General features: G+C 41.0%; 1 protein-coding gene across 4 annotated transcripts in view; it reads left to right on the forward strand.

Annotated features, from left to right (window-relative positions):
* LOC130269369 (colorectal mutant cancer protein-like) overlaps positions 1-16,007 on the forward strand; it is an 80,347-nt gene that overhangs the window by 33,773 nt on the left and 30,567 nt on the right. For all 4 annotated transcript variants that reach the window (XM_056518102.1, XM_056518100.1, XM_056518103.1 and 1 more), the window contains 7 exons: positions 231-392; positions 5,544-5,684; positions 6,891-7,018; positions 7,173-7,313; positions 9,920-10,020; positions 11,783-11,915; positions 12,839-13,097. In XM_056518102.1, coding sequence (XP_056374077.1) covers positions 231-392; positions 5,544-5,684; positions 6,891-7,018; positions 7,173-7,313; positions 9,920-10,020; positions 11,783-11,915; positions 12,839-13,097 — 1,065 coding nt within the window. The remainder of the gene's footprint in view (positions 1-230; positions 393-5,543; positions 5,685-6,890; positions 7,019-7,172; positions 7,314-9,919; positions 10,021-11,782; positions 11,916-12,838; positions 13,098-16,007) is intronic.

Consider the following 16,007-nt stretch of genomic DNA (forward strand, 5'->3'; position numbering starts at 1 on the left):
GTAAGCTGTGATTGGTTACTGTGCAAAAATCACTCCAGATTTTCAACAGATTGATAAATCTGTGCCATATTATTTACATTGCTGACTACATACAGAGAAGTAATACATGTATTGGCTGTATTTGCCTAAAGAAAACCCTTCCTGATTTCAAAATTTGGCAAAAATATGGCATAACATACTTACATCACTAATAGCTAATGGTATTCACAATCTAAACTCTTTCCATACAGATTTCAGATGATGATGCTAACGTCTTACAGTCTGAGATTACACGCTTCCAGGAGAATAACGCAGCACTGAGGGTCAAACTTCGTCTTACAGACAAGGAGCTCAATAGCTCAACAGCTACACTCAATATCTTCAAGGAGGAGAAGGAAAAACTACAAACAAAGGTGCTTAGTTTGATTTATATGTGTACTGCACATCCATAAAAGACTGTCTAGGTTTCAATAACAATCTCTGTGCCCTTATCCTGCTTTAGCAGTTTCCTGCTCTTCTAGTTTTATAGTAGTCAAATATTCTCAGTAGCTTCCTCAAAAGTATTTCTTCCATTCTTTGCCCTTAATATTATTTATATTACTAAGTTTTGAAAATCCTTTATCTTGGGTCCCAATTTGCCACCATATTTAAAGGGGTAGTCCAGTGGTGAAAAACGAATCCCCTATCCTAAGGATAGGGGATAAGTTTGAGATCGCGGGGGGTCCGACCGCTGGGGCCCCGGCTCTCCGCCCAGATAGCGGGTATCGACCCCCGCGCGAAGCGGCGGCCGACACGCCCCCTCAATACATCTCTATGGCAGAGCCGGAGATTGCCGAAGGCAGCGCTTCGGCTCTGCCATAGAGTTGTATTGAGGGGGCGTGTCGGCCGCCGCCTCGTGCGGAGGTCGACACGCCCCCTTCCCGCGGGCTGTCGGGGCTCCGTACAGGAGATCGCAGGGGGCCCCAGTGGTCTGACCCCCCGCGATCTGCAACTTATCCCCTATCCTTAGGATAGGGGATAAGTTGTTCACCACTGGGTCACCACTGGACTACTCTTTTAAACAATGGAGCAAACGCTCTATGGTGCTGAAATCTTATTTTTTTTTTTTTTTTTTTTTCAAACATAAATTTTTCTGCTTAGACAGATCGCAGCATAAACACCATTTTTAATCATACGGTTACTATAGTCATTTAGTACATTTTTTTCTTTGTTATGGGGACCAAATCATCTTTCAGAGTTATGTAGGGGCACTCAATGCATTCACTACAAAAGCGGGTGTCCCTCATCTTCTATTCACAGCCAAGGGATATTGCAGGTATTGACGTGTAAAGTGACTTTGTGTTGAGTTGATCCCTGAGTTTTTAAAGGGGTACTCCGGCCCTGAGACATCTTATCCCCTATCCAAAGCAATCTTGTGTTCGCCACCCACCTGTTTGAGCTGCACGCGACGGTGTCAGCTCACAAACAGTCGGGTGGCGACCCCCGTGTGACGTCACCCCCCGCTATACAAGTTTATGGGAGGGGGCGTGATGGCCATCACGCCCCCTCCCATAGACTTGCATAGTGGGGGGTGACGTCACACGGGGGCGGAGTCGTGACGTCAGGATACTCTGGCCCCGTGGTGGCCACCCAGCTGTTTGTGAGCTGGCACGAAAAAATGTATAAAAACATCAGATCACGGCGCAAAAAATGAGCCCTGATACCGGCCCGTATGTGGAACAATAAAAAAGTTATAGGGGTCAGAAGATGACAATTTTAAACGTATAAATTTTCCTGCATGTAGTTATGATTTTTTTTAGAAGTAATACAAAATCAAACCTATATAAGTAGGGTATCATTTTAACCGTATGGACCTACAGAATAAAAATAAGATTTAATTTTACTGAAAAATGTAGAAACGGAAGCCCCCAAAATTAACAAAATGGCATTTTTTCTTCAATTTTGTCGCACAATGAATTTTTTTTCTGCTTCATCATGGATATTTTGGTAAAATGACTAATGTCACTGCAAAGTAGAATTGGTGGCGCAAAAAAATAAGCCATAATATGGAATTTTAGGTGCAAAATTTTTAACGTTATGATTTTTAGAAGGTGATGAGGAAAAAATGAAAAAGCAAAAACGGAAAAACCCTGCATCCTTAAGGGGTTAAGAACTGTCCAGAGTAGGAGAAAATCACCATAGCAAACATATGCTGCTCTGGACAGTTCCTAAAATGGTCAGAGATGTCAGCAGAGAGCACTATGGTCGTGATGTCAGCAGAGAGAACTGTGTTCCAAAAAGAAAATAATTTCTTCTGTAGTATTAAGCAGCTAATAAGTACTGGAAGGATTAAAGGGGTATTCCAGGCCAAAACTTTTTTTTATATAACAACTGGCTCCGGAATGTTAAACAGATTTGTGAATTACTTCTATAAAAAAATCTTAATCCTTCCAATAGTTATTAGCTTCTGAAGTTGAGTTGCTGTTTTCTGTCTAACTGCTTTTCCCATCATGCACAGCTCCCGGGACGTGACATCATCATTGAGCAGTTAGACAGAAAACTTCAGAAGCTAATAATTACTGGAAGGATTAAGATTTTTTAATAGAAGTAATTTACAAATCTGTTTAACTTTCCGAAGCCAGTTGATATATAAAAAAAAGTTTTTGCCTGGAATACCCCTTTAAGATTTTTTAACCCCTCCCGCTATATGACGTATGTATACGTCCAAGCATCCGACACATTCGCGCATTTGGACGTGTGCATACGTTATAGCGATCTCCGGCAGGAGATCGGTGACTGGACCCAGCTGTTAATCACAGCCGGAGTCCCGCTGCAGCTGCCGGAGCCACGATCGCGACGCTCCCGGCAACATTAACCCCCTAGTTGCCGTGATCAGTCCTGATCACGGCATCTATGATGTTGACAGGGGGACCGCTCTTCCCCTGTTCTCCAACGGCGGTGCTGCGATACCATCGCGGGTCGCTGTTGATTGCTATGGCAGCAGGAGGTCAGATCATAACCTCCTGTCTGCCTGCTACGGAAGCCTGTGAGATCCAGCCAGGCTGTAGTGTGTGCAGCTCATCAGGTTATTTTGTGCTGCAGTACAAATGTATTGCAGCATAGTATACCTATAAAAAGTGTAAACAAATGAATAAAAAGTTCTTCAATAAAAGTATGACGTGTAAAAAAAAAAAAATGCCCTTTTCCGAATAAAAGCCCTGTATTGTCACCAAAAAAAATCAAAAACACAATTCATATATATAATAGGTATTTCCACGTCTGTAATGACGTGTAATATAAAACTATAATCTAAATAATCCCGCATGGTGAACACCATAAAAAAAAGCGCAAAATTTGCCAATTTTGGTATAAATAGAGGAATAAAAAAGATCAAAAGGAAGCATGTAGCACAAAAATGAAACCAATAAGTACAGCTCATCCCGCAAAAAATAAGCCATTACTCAATTGCGGCGGACGAAAAATAAAAAAGTTACGGCTGTTTAAAAATGAATGGCAGAAAAAGAATTTTGCTCAGAAAAGGAAAAAGAACATATAAAGCTATATATAATGGGTATCGCCATAAGCGTACGGACCCACAGAATAAATATAACATCACTTTTACCGCACAGTGTACACCATAAAAAAATTATTTAAAAAAGCCAGACATTTTCCAGTTTTTCACAATATTTTGAAGTTTTTCACAAAAAATCCTGCATGTGTCAACAAAAATGCACCAGTTATATAAAGTACAATATGTCACAAAAAAACTATCTATGGTAAAGTTATTACCATTTAAAGAGATACATGTCAAATAAAAAAATAAAAAAAGACCCTGGTCATTCAGGTAAAAAATGGGTCCATCCTTAAGGGGTTAATAGAAGTAATTTACAAATCTGTTTAACTTTCTGGCACTTTCTGGCAGTTGATTTAAAAAAATAAAAAAACAGTTTTCCACAAGAATACCCCTTTAAGTTGGCCATTATTTACAAACTTTATAAATAGACCACATCCTTCCTGTGTACCAGTCCATAATATAAGGACATAATCAATTTACCTGAACCATTTATACACCTGTTTCCAGGAAAGCACTCGGGGTACATGAGTGCTCCCTCCACCAACCTAACAACAGATCGGCATAGAAGGGGGCACATGGCGCACTCATTGCTGTCCTGTAAATTTAACTTGAGTAAAAAATTAAGCAACTCTAGGAAGAATAAATTGTGATGATGATGACGTGTTACTGTTGTGCATGAGCGCTTACTCTGTGTTCATACACAATGGCCCTCATTTACTTAGAAAATGGGGTTGTAAGTCTATCTTGCTTTCTTACCCGACTGCTTTTTCCCCCTGGTATTTATTATTATGTCGCATCCTGTTTGTCGCACGTTGGTTTTGTAGGTTTTGGTTTCCAACTCCTCTGAGTTGTCGGGAAAAAATCCACAACAATTCAACAAATTCGGGTTGGAAACCTTTATAAATACGTGGTAAAGCTCAGAAATGTCGGGTTACGCCCCTTTTTCGGGTTTGGGAGAATCCACATCGGGTCTGTCGGGAAAAAATGTTGCAGACATGTCGCAGACATAGATGCGCCAAAAAAACCCGACAAAACAAGTCGGGTTTAAAATAGTAAATGAGGGCCAATGTTGTTATATTAGGATTACAAATTTAGGGTTAAATGAAAAGTATAAGTGGGTAGTTCCAGATCATGTAGTTGCTCAATAAGGTGCAATGATTCCCATGTATAAGATTCCAGCTTGTGACAAATGAAGACCCACAACACTTGACAGGTGTTTGGCTTGAGAAAGCTTTGCTAGGGGTCCAGTTTTGAATTTATAATTTTTTTTTTTTTTTTTTTTTTTTTTTTTTTGCTATTTGGTAAAAAAAAGCTTTAAACACATCCCAGTAACTAGGGCAAACTGGCAGAAATTCCCTTTCTATTTGGGACCAAATATTTAGCACCAGTTTCTAAGAAATACACTGAGTGCACACATTTATCAGCATTTTGAAGCATTTCAAATGGAGTATGGGGGATTTCCTAGAGACCTTTTCACTGATAACATTGATGGGATACCAGATAAACCATTAATGCATGATCATAGTGGTTTCAAAGCTGGTATCCTTCTATTACTGAAAATAAAGTGGCCTCAAAACGTACCAAATATTGAGCAGTAATTTCTAGCTCAGGCCTATTCAAGTATTGTTGTATTGTATGTTGAGCATTGTTGCAACACCTACCCACTGCTTGGTTGAGATTGGCATTCTGGACAAGAACCCTGGAATTGCATAATATTTAAGTAGAAACAGTATTTATGCCCCTCTGTATTCACATCAACTTACAGTAGTATCAGTATACACTTTGTGTGCTTTATTAATATTTGTAATATTTGTGAAGGAACCATACAGAAGGAGCCAGGCAGAGCATGTGGCTTAAAACTAGACATTAGATATAATTGCAACAGCTTAAAAAAATACACACACAAAAAACGATACCCTATTTTTACACAGAAGAGTGAACAACCACCATCACCATGGATTTGATGCCTGGGTGAAATCCTTACCACAGCCCAGATGTGTTTATTTTCTAGGTAAAGAATTTACAAGACATTCTGCGAGATAAAGGCCTTTCTACTGCTACAGCTTCTCCCCCAGGTAGTCCTCTATTGGAAGAACTTAATAGTTTTACATCTGAACATTATCCTGTCCTTAGTGAGCCAAAATCTCATCAGGTAAGAAAAGTACTATATACTTAACAAAATGAAATAAATTAAGGTGACATTTGATAAAGTGTACTAGTACCGTATTTTTCACAATATAAGACACTCCGGCATATAAGACGCAATTTTAAAGGGTGAAAATCTAGAAAAAAAATATTCTGAACCTTCTAACTGCAGACCTCCAGATGTCGCAAAACTACAAATCCCAGCAAGCCAGGAGTTGTTATTTTGCAACATCTGGACGTCCGCAGGTTGAAGACCACTGGTATAGGAGGTAATACTCACGTGTCCCCACCGCTCCGGACCGTCACTGCTCGTCACTACTGCCCATGATGTCACCCTCCATGGCTGTCGCCGCGTCCCCGGGGTGTCCCCGTCGCTCCGAAACGCCTCTGCTGCCGGGTGTCCTCGCTCTCCGTCGCCGCCATCACGTCGTGATGGCGACGAAGGAGAGCGCCGGCCATGCAGGGGATCCCAGCACGGAGCAAGCACCGAGGAGGCAGGTAAGGTCCCTCCCGGTGTCCTGTAAGCTGTTCGGGAAGTCACGATTTCACCGCGGTGGTCCCGAACAGCCCGACTGAGCAGCCGGGTTAGTGTCACTTTTGCTTCAGACGCGGCGGTCAGCTTTGATCGCCGCGTCTGAAGGGTTAATACAGGGCATCACCGCGATCGGTGATGTCCTGTATTAACCGCGGGTCCCGGCCGTTGATGGACGCAGGGACCGCCGCGATAGGACAGGTTTTAATGTGTATTTGCCGTATCAGACGCACCAACTTTCCCCGCCCCAGTTTTGGGGAAGAAAAAGTGCATCTTATACGGTGAAAAATACGGTAATATTTTCCAGAATCTAGTGGCATATGAATATATTAAACTATGTACTATGTCTTATTAGAAAGAAATAGCATTTTCACATTCAAGCAGCCTATAGCTCCCATTTACCTGTTCACAGCCTTTCTGTAAATGTTAGGACAGTATCGCTCACTGATCCAGTGTAGTGTGAAGAAGTAAATACGGGACATTGAGGAGGGAGATGCAGCTGCAGTTGTACAGTAAAACAGCAACCATTCCCCATTTTAATGTGATTCTGAGCATAGGTCCAAAAACAAAGCATTTTAACCACTGTACATTTTGGCACACTGTGTTGAAGAAATCTTTATTTTTTTTTTATTTTTTTTGTTAAGTCCTGTATGATTTCCATATATTCTTTTTTTTATTCAGGCTCCTATCTCAGCAGTTCGAAGTGTCATTCAATATCTTCAGAGTCTCCCTGGATGCCAGACATCTGTGTCATGTCCTTCTGAGATACATCCAAGCAATATAGAGTCTGAGATGAAGTGGTTAAAATGGTGAGAAGCACATCATTAGTCATCCATGGCAGAGCAATAAATGTTACACTACCTTTCTGATATTTAATATCAAGCACAATTATTTCATTTCTTGATATATACTTGAGCAAAACTCAGATGTGTAGGATTAGTATTGCCAACAATTGTATTCCAGGCACCTTGACCGTTTAAAACAGATGAATGAACAGCTCAGTGCGACTCTAGAGGAGTGTAAGACCGATTCTGAAAAACTCAGTATGCACCTTGGAAAACTGGAATCTACCTGTACAGCGTTGCGACTTGCTCTGCAATCCAGGTGACAGCTTTTACAATGAAAAATATAACAACTTCATATTACTTGAATGTTTTCCCATTACTTTACTGGCCTCTCTGGTAGTGCAGGAGTGTTACCAATTAAAGGAAGGAAGATGCAGAGGCTCAATGACCATGTGTATGAATATATTTTATTCAAAAATAGTGATTAGATATATTTATTAACATCAGTTAGTAAATTTCTAATACAAAGTAAGCATGATTCATTGCTCGACCAGGACCATCTCTTTAGACAATAAAGGGGTACTCCGCCTCTAAATATCTTATCCCCTATCCAAAGGATAAGATGTCTGACGCCCCCCCCCCCTCCCGTGATCTCCAGCACGGCACCTTGTAATCCGATGCTGGATGACAAGCGACCACCACAGTCACGCCCCCTCCATTCATGGCTATGGGAGGGGGGCATGACAATTGTGTACTAGCCGTCATGCCCCTTCCCTTAGACATAATTGGAGGGGGTGGGGCATGACATCATGAACACGGAAGCCCCAAGCTTCCATGTTCTGTACGTCTACGGAGCTGGGAGATCGTGGGAGGTGCAAGCGGCTTAACCCCCGCAATCAGACATCTTTTCCCCTATCTGTAAAACAGATGTGGTTAAAAATCAACAGCAAGAGAATTTAAACCAGCTTGGGATAAACATTTATTTACCCTAAGATAAAAAAAGAAATAGGAAGTAATAAAAAGGAAGACTAGATTTGGTAGTTTTTACTATCAATCTTTTAATAACATTTGAGGGATTGGTTTTGAAAAATGTCCTTATTTTGAAAGAAGATAATTGAAACCCATCATAATAAGGAATATATTTTCTTTTGTGGACCTTTCTACACTGCTCAAAAAAATAAAGGGAACACTTAAACAACACAATGTAACTCCAAATCAATCACACTTTTGTGAAATCACACTGTCCACTCAGGAAGCAACACTGATTGACAATCAATTTCACATTCTGTTGTGCAAATGGAACAGACCACAGGTGGAAATTATAGGCAATTAGCAAGATACCCCCAATAAAGGAGTTGTTCTGCAGGTGGTGACCACAGACCACTTCTCATTTTCTATGCTTCCTGGCTGATGTTTTATTCACTTTTGAAAGCTGGCGGACAGAGTCTACAACCCACAGAAGTGGCTCAGGTAATGCAGTTCAACCAGGATGGCCCATCAATGCGAGCTGTGGCAAGAAGGTTTGCTGTGTCTATCAGCGTAGTGTCCAGAGCATGGAGGTGCTACCAGGAGACAGGCCAGTACATCAGGAGATGTGGAGGAAGCCGAAGTAGGGCAACAACCCAGCAGCAGGACCGCTACCTCCGACTTTGTGCAAGGAGGAGCAGCAGGAGCACTGCCAGAGCCCTGAAAAATTACCTGCAGGCCAAAAATGTGCATGTGTCCACTCAAATGGTCAGAAACAGACTCCATGAGGGTGGTATGAGAGCCCGACATCCACAGGTGGGGGTTGTGTTTACAGCCCAACACCGTGCAGGACATTTGGCATTTGCTAGAGAAGACCAAGATTGGCAAATTCGCCACTGGCGCCCTGTGCTCTTCACAGATGAAAGCAGGTTCACACTGAGCACATGTGACAGAGTCTGGAGATGCTGTGGAGAACGTACTGCGGCCTGCAACATCCTCCAGAATGACCGGTTTGGCAGTGGGTCAGTAATGGTGTGGGGTGGCATTTCTATGGGGGGGGGGGGGGGGGGCAGCACAGCCCTCCATGTTCTTGCCAGAGGTAGCCTGACTGCCATTAGGTACCGAGATGAGATCCTCAGACATATGCTGGTGCGGTTGGCCCTGGGTTCCTCCTAATGCAAGACAATGCTTGACCTCATGTGGCTGGAGTGTGTCAGCAGTTCCTACAAGAGAAAGGCATAGATGCTATGGACTGGCCCGCCCGTTCCCCAGACCTGAATCCGATTGAGCACATCTGGGACATCATGTCTTGCTCCAAAACCGATAATAGATTGATCCCTAGCAAATACGGCACGTATGACCCTACCCTATGGATATACCATGTCTATCAAATTAAAGCTGTACCTAAAGAACTTCATGTTCATAATGCAGTTTTATTTATAGATTGCCTTGTCTAAGCTTATACCAAATACTAGTTGGATTAAACTGTGCCACAATCTTGTACCAGAGTTCTGGCAAATTTTTCTTGCACAGTGTTGCATCTCAAGCCATAAAACACAGATAATTTGTAAAGGAGTTGTCTGGGGGGTTGGCCAGGGCTGTTGTTGAAAAAAAGTTAAACTCACCTACCCTGCTCCACTGCAACTCCTGGTCTAACATCAACCAGTTCCCACTCATCACCTGTTTCTGGGATGAATTTCCCTCTCAGCCAATCACTGGCTATAGCAGTGTCCCTCCTCAGTCGGTGAGTGATCCTGCTGTGATGGTTCATCTCAGTAGCAGAAAGAAACAATGACAAGTGGGGACTGGATGACATTAGACTGGGTGCGGGGGTAATGGAGTAGGACTTTTTCACCACAGCCATATATAATAAAATTTTGAGGCTGCCTATGTTGTAAAGTAATTCAAAATGATTTCACTGTCAATAAACAGTAATTCTTCCTGTCTGTTATGTCTTAGTGAGAGATGTTTGAAGACATACAGTGTGTTGCTAGCTCTTGCAGAAGCAAAGCAAGAAATCATGCTTGGTCAGGTCTCAGCAGGAGATGTCTTAAAATCAGGTACTGTACTACTTTATTAATGTTATTAATGCTTCCTGCAGGACATGATACTCGGCAGGGATAATAAACGTAATGTCCACAGCAGATTTTATGAGATAACTGGTAAACTTTACTTGAACTGGTATGCAACAGTCTTTACAATTATGCAGTCTCTTTAGAGGTAACCAGGATGCAGGTTCCTCACATGCTTTGCTGGGACGGATAGTCGTTAGCTTTAAGCAGGCCACTGTGCTACTAATTATAAGATTTGAGTTGGGTAGTAGTCACACAGGATTTGTAGATAGAGCTTTGTAACTCACGGTTTTAGTGGCTGCTGGATTCTTTAAGGCTTTGTCCTAGATGACTTGAATGAAGATATGCTGATTGTGCTTGCTTGATAGTCCGGAACTAAGAGCTATGAGAGTGCAGGAACAAGAGAGAGAATTTACAGACTACAGCGCCTTATATACTAGGGGGGCTGGACTAATCCCATTGGGTGCAAAGCCTGTAAGTCCTGAACCCAGAGAACTCTGGGTACATCACATGACCCCGGAAGGTCCTAAAAATCTATGCAACCATTACAATAGATAACGTGTCCCTAACCCGGGTCCTATACATTTATACACTATACAAAATACATTTCTATGAGGCGCCCAAGGGGCAAGCCCTACAGGAGAGCCCTGTGGAAATGGAGGGACCCTAGCTGAGGTGACTCTAGACAGGAATAGGACCAGGTCCTGTACCGGGACACCACACTCTTAATGTCTGTGGTGCAGAGATGGGAACTGGAAAATTCTACCACTGTATATGCTGATGTACCTATGTATTTTTATAGGCAAATGTACAGCAAATAAGTTTTACTTGGTATATACTTATTGACAGGATACAGGAGGATCCTGCATCGCAAATACATACAGTTAACTACGCTTTCTTCATGTACTGTTGTATATGGTAGTTCAATGAAGGCATCTGCAATTGAATAGGCATAAAGTTGCATATGTCTGACCATACATTTGGAAGGACTGTTTCAGAATTACCAGGGTGTGTTTTTAACCTTCGAGGGCTTTTACAAAGCACAGTGATATAATAATTCTCTATGCCAGAGGGTTTTGTTAGATATAATGGTCTTATGCAGGTTTGCAGCTGATTCTGATACCCATCTGTCGATTGCAATAATTATTCTTAAAGGGGTACTCCGGTGGAAAACGTTTTTTTTTTTTTTTTTATCAACTGGTGCCAGAAAGTTAAACAGATTTGTAAATTACTTCTATAAAAAAATTCTTAATCCTTCCAGTACTTATACGCTGCTGAATACTACAGAGGAAATTATTTTCTTTTTGGAACACAGAGCTCTCTGCTGACCCCTATGTCCATTTTAAGAACTGTCCAGAGTAGGAGAAAATCCCCATAGAAAACATGTGCTGCTCTGGACAGTTCCTAAAATGGACAGAGATGTCAGCAGAGAGCACTGGGGTCATGATGTCAGCAGAGAGCTCTGTGTTCCAAAAAGAAAATAATTTCCTCTGTAGTATTCAGCAGCTAATAAGTACTGGAAGGATTAAGACTTTTTAATAGAAGTAATTTACAAATCTGTTTAACTTTCTGACACCAGTTGATAAAAAAAAAGTTTTCCACCGTAGTACCCATTTAAATTCCACTTTAATGACCCAATAGAAGAATTGAGGCAAGTTACCATTTGTACTATTGTAATATCATTTAAAACTGTTGCTTCTTCTAATATAATGTATTATGTATCGGATACTCACATATCTTTTAAAATAAGGCTGGAGGCTGCTGCCAAAAGAGTTGGAGATAAAAACAAAACTGTTCCTGATGGAAGTTAAAAAAATATTTCGGAAAAAGGGAAAGAGTTCGGATTCTGAAACAAAGAAAATGGATGGGCAAAAAGTAAACAGGTAAAAGAAAATCTTTAAAAAAAAATGTGTATATATATATATATATATATATATATATATATATATATATATATAAAAATATATATAAATATATTAATTGCCTCACTATTCAGTTAGAAATTGTAAGGTTTGGACAAGCTCTGTTTGTTAAAAAAGTTCCTACAACAACTTATCCCAATTGTTCAATTGTTGGTATTGAGACTTCCAGAAATCACCTGTGTCCTATAACAAAACTTGCAGTAAGGAAGGGTTTACATTGCAATTGTGTCTTCTGAGACACAAATACCTAGGCAAAATGACATGTTGACATATCTAGGTATGAAGAGCCAAAAGCACAGCAGACCACACTATTGAGACTCAACAATACTTGAACCTAGTCGCTAACAAACAAGGTTCAGGCCATTAAACTCAATGGAGATCATTCCACATCCACTTATGATGCCGACATGCCATTTTAACATATTGGTTGCGTATCTATGCCTTGGAAGGCACAGTTGTATTTTTAACAACCAAGTCCTGCTGTCTATTGAAGTCAGTAGGCTGTCCATGTAATAGACATCCAAGGTCCTCCAGAACAATATTGCATTTTTTCTATTTTCTTCATATATAGCTCTTGCAGCAGATCTAATGGTTGTCATTAAGATCCGAAAGTTTTCATTATGTTTACAGATAATCTACTAAAATCCTTTTACACAAATTTCAGGTCATTTTTCATTTTTTAAGTGGCAGCTCTTTGTAAGTAGCATTTACAATGTCTCAGAAAAGTACATGTGGGTTAATGCAAAGACATGTTATGAAAACTTTTTTATCCCAATGTAAATAGTTACTGTATTGGAGGGAAAATCTTTACAATCTGATAGATGTTAGATATTGCAGCTATAGTTATCATGCATAACTTGTACATAATACATGATTCTTTTCAGCCTCTATGCCCCCTGGCTCAATGAAGAAGAAGAGCAGATGCTGAAAGATTACATTCAGTCTCTAAAGTGGGATTTATCTTCCATTACAATGTCAGACCACTTCAACGCTGGTACTTCACATGCAAAGAAAGTAACTCAGTGTGCTGAAATGATCAAAGCTAAAGTGGATGATGCTATCAAAGATTCACCAGAAGCTTCACCTTGTCTTTCGGAGAAACCTGCTAGAGCCCAGATTATGCAGGATCTAATGTATACTAAGGTAAGGCCCAGTTGTGCTAAGTAAAGGGGACTTATGTCATGGGATGCATGCATGTACATGGTTTGTAATAGTGATGCCAATTTCTTAAAATTTTTGTGATGCCACATGTGATTGGCAGTCTTGTAGTTAATTCTTCTATGGAATGATGACTTTTTGGGCTGTTGGTAGTGTTACAAGTGTCCTGATGGTGACTGCCCTGCTGTAGAGATGGAGCAGAAATAATTTAACCAAGTTCTTTACTTACAAATCCTGGAAACATTCTCAGAAAGGTTTCTATAAACGAGTTACTGTTCTAACCCTTTAGCCTAGGAGTCAGTATTACCACTAGGCCCTAGCACCAAGGGCTGTTAGCACACAGTCTCTGTGCTGCTTCAACACTACTTACTTAGGCCCCTTTCACATGCCAACATTTTCTCACTAAATTCCTACTTCTCTATGCAAAAACCATGGCACACAAGTCATTTATAGCAGATTCAAGCAGAATTTCCATGTGGAAATTCTTCCTGAATCCTTATGAAATCAAAGATGGTAGGTCCTGAGGAGGATTATTTTCTGCTTCAAGAACTGACATGTCCTTTCACCTTCCATTAACATTAATGGGGCTTTTATTTGACAAGAATTCCGGGAAGAATTTCCCCATGGAACTATTGCTTGAATCTACTTCAAATTACTTTTGTGTCATGGTTTTTACATGGAGAAGTAGAGGAAATTCAGGAATTCTGCCGCATGAAAAGGCCAAGGATATAACAGATGTTCCACTTCTGCTCCAGGCAACAGCTGCCTCTTTGGCTGTCCTCAGTGAACTCTAGGTAGGCATCAACTACTACCTCAGCCTTCTGTGTCACTGAAAGGAATTAATGGCACACTCTTTTCAACATCCTAAACAGCATTCTCACAGGTCTTTGCAGTCCCAACTTTAAACTCCTTACTTCTCTCAGCCTAGTATACACTTTGCTTCCCAATGTCTCTGTTGCACAAGAAAGCCTATCTCTTTCATATCACTGAAGAAAATCCTCCCCATTATACCATCCTTCACCTTCCGGAGGGCAAAGACACTTAGGAACATCCTAGCACCCAGCCGCCTCAGGAAGAAAAGGACCAGTTCTCCAATTCAACAGACTATCATCCCCCTACCAAAGGGCACTTTCAGATGCGGCCTGAAAAACTGCCTGTGTTGCAAAAGCATCACGCACAACATAAGCACTTTCAAGTCTTATGTAACCTCTAGTACCTTCCCTATCAATACTCATCTGAACTTCAGCTCTACCCATGTGATTTATCTTATCAACTGGAACTGTGGAATTCAATACATTGGGAGGACAACACAGACTCTACGAAAACGCCTCAATGGCCACCGATACAACTGTGGAAAAGGCTACCTGAAGCAAAGTCTCTCCCGCCATTTAACAGAGAAACACAACAAGGACTTTTCAGCTATCACAATCACACCTATTGAACAGATTTCACCAGACAGCGAAAACAGAATCCAGACTCTGAATAGTAGGGAAGCATACTGGATTTTTAAAATCCAGTGTTAACATCCAGAAGGACTTAATGAATGCATTGAACTTTAAATCCCAATATGGACCTAAGTACATTACATCCCCTATGTACTACAGGCACTCCATATAGCCCAGCACACGGTATACTATCAGCCCACCAATCAATCTCACCCACACACTCTGACCCACCATCACATAATGTAAACAACAATACATCCATATGGCCCCTCTTTTATTCTTTTTTTTAAATTCATTTTTATTCATATTAATAACATCCTCCCCGCCTCCCCCCCCCTTTTTTCCCTCCCCCCTCCCTTAGCGATTTTTCTCCCCCCCCCCATAGTTACCACAATTATAGTCTATATATTCCCCCTCACCACCCACACCTATAAACCCACCACCTACATTCATAGCCCATACTAATGCAACCAAATACAATCTTTCTATATAATTCCCCCCCCCCATATTTATTATATCTACAGCCCTACTAATACACCCATTTATAATTTACTCCTACTTTCCAATTATTCTCCATATAATATCCTCCCCCTTTTAGTTTCTCCCCCTCATAATTATTAATATACCGCAAATCTATCACTCAATGGACCACTCAGTTTTCATAACTTTGGGGCCTGAATATTCCTCCGTCAGTGAGACACGCTATCGGCATAGCGCGCACACTGTAATAAGCACAAATATCGCAGCGCTGCTGTGCTGTAACACCTTCACACAGGAGAGCGCTCCGCTATCACAAGACGGCATCAGCGTTCCCCTGGCAACCTGGGTGCAGACCGGAAGTGACGTGCCGGGACGGCCCGCATAATGCTCGCTCTCCCGGAGCGCGCCTTCACTGCACGCTGGCATCATCACCAAACAGGATCCACACCAGGTATTCACATCCCCGCTGCTCAGATTCACTCTGACACAGCGTTAGCACACTGGGCATTGACTGTCATATGTTTCTCCATCCACAGCACGCTCCCACAGCACCATCAACGAAGCATGGTAAGGTCACTGTGGACATAAATAATTGTCTATTGCCAATGCCACCCTTTATTAACACCTACAGACCGTTATGTGCCCCTGTGTCATCAATTATATGTGTACTTCAGCATATTGACAAATTTTAATAACCTTATGTGGTCTATATGAAATTTTTAATTCTGCCTATAGACAATCTGTTATCGAATGATATATTTTCATGAATGGTTTTAAAGGATATTAAACTTGGCAGTTTAACCCCAGTGTTGCCAAAGTGTATCACATGTAGTTAATTAGTTTACAAACATGTCCTTTCCCCCATAATTTATTACAATCCAGTCAAGCTTATTTATCATCATTTTTTACCATATCTCTTATTATATATTTTGTGTATATATACATCATACACTATACATTTTATTTTTTA

This window comes from Hyla sarda, chromosome 1 (assembly GCF_029499605.1).
Source record: "Hyla sarda isolate aHylSar1 chromosome 1, aHylSar1.hap1, whole genome shotgun sequence".
NCBI lineage: Eukaryota > Metazoa > Chordata > Amphibia > Anura > Hylidae > Hyla > Hyla sarda.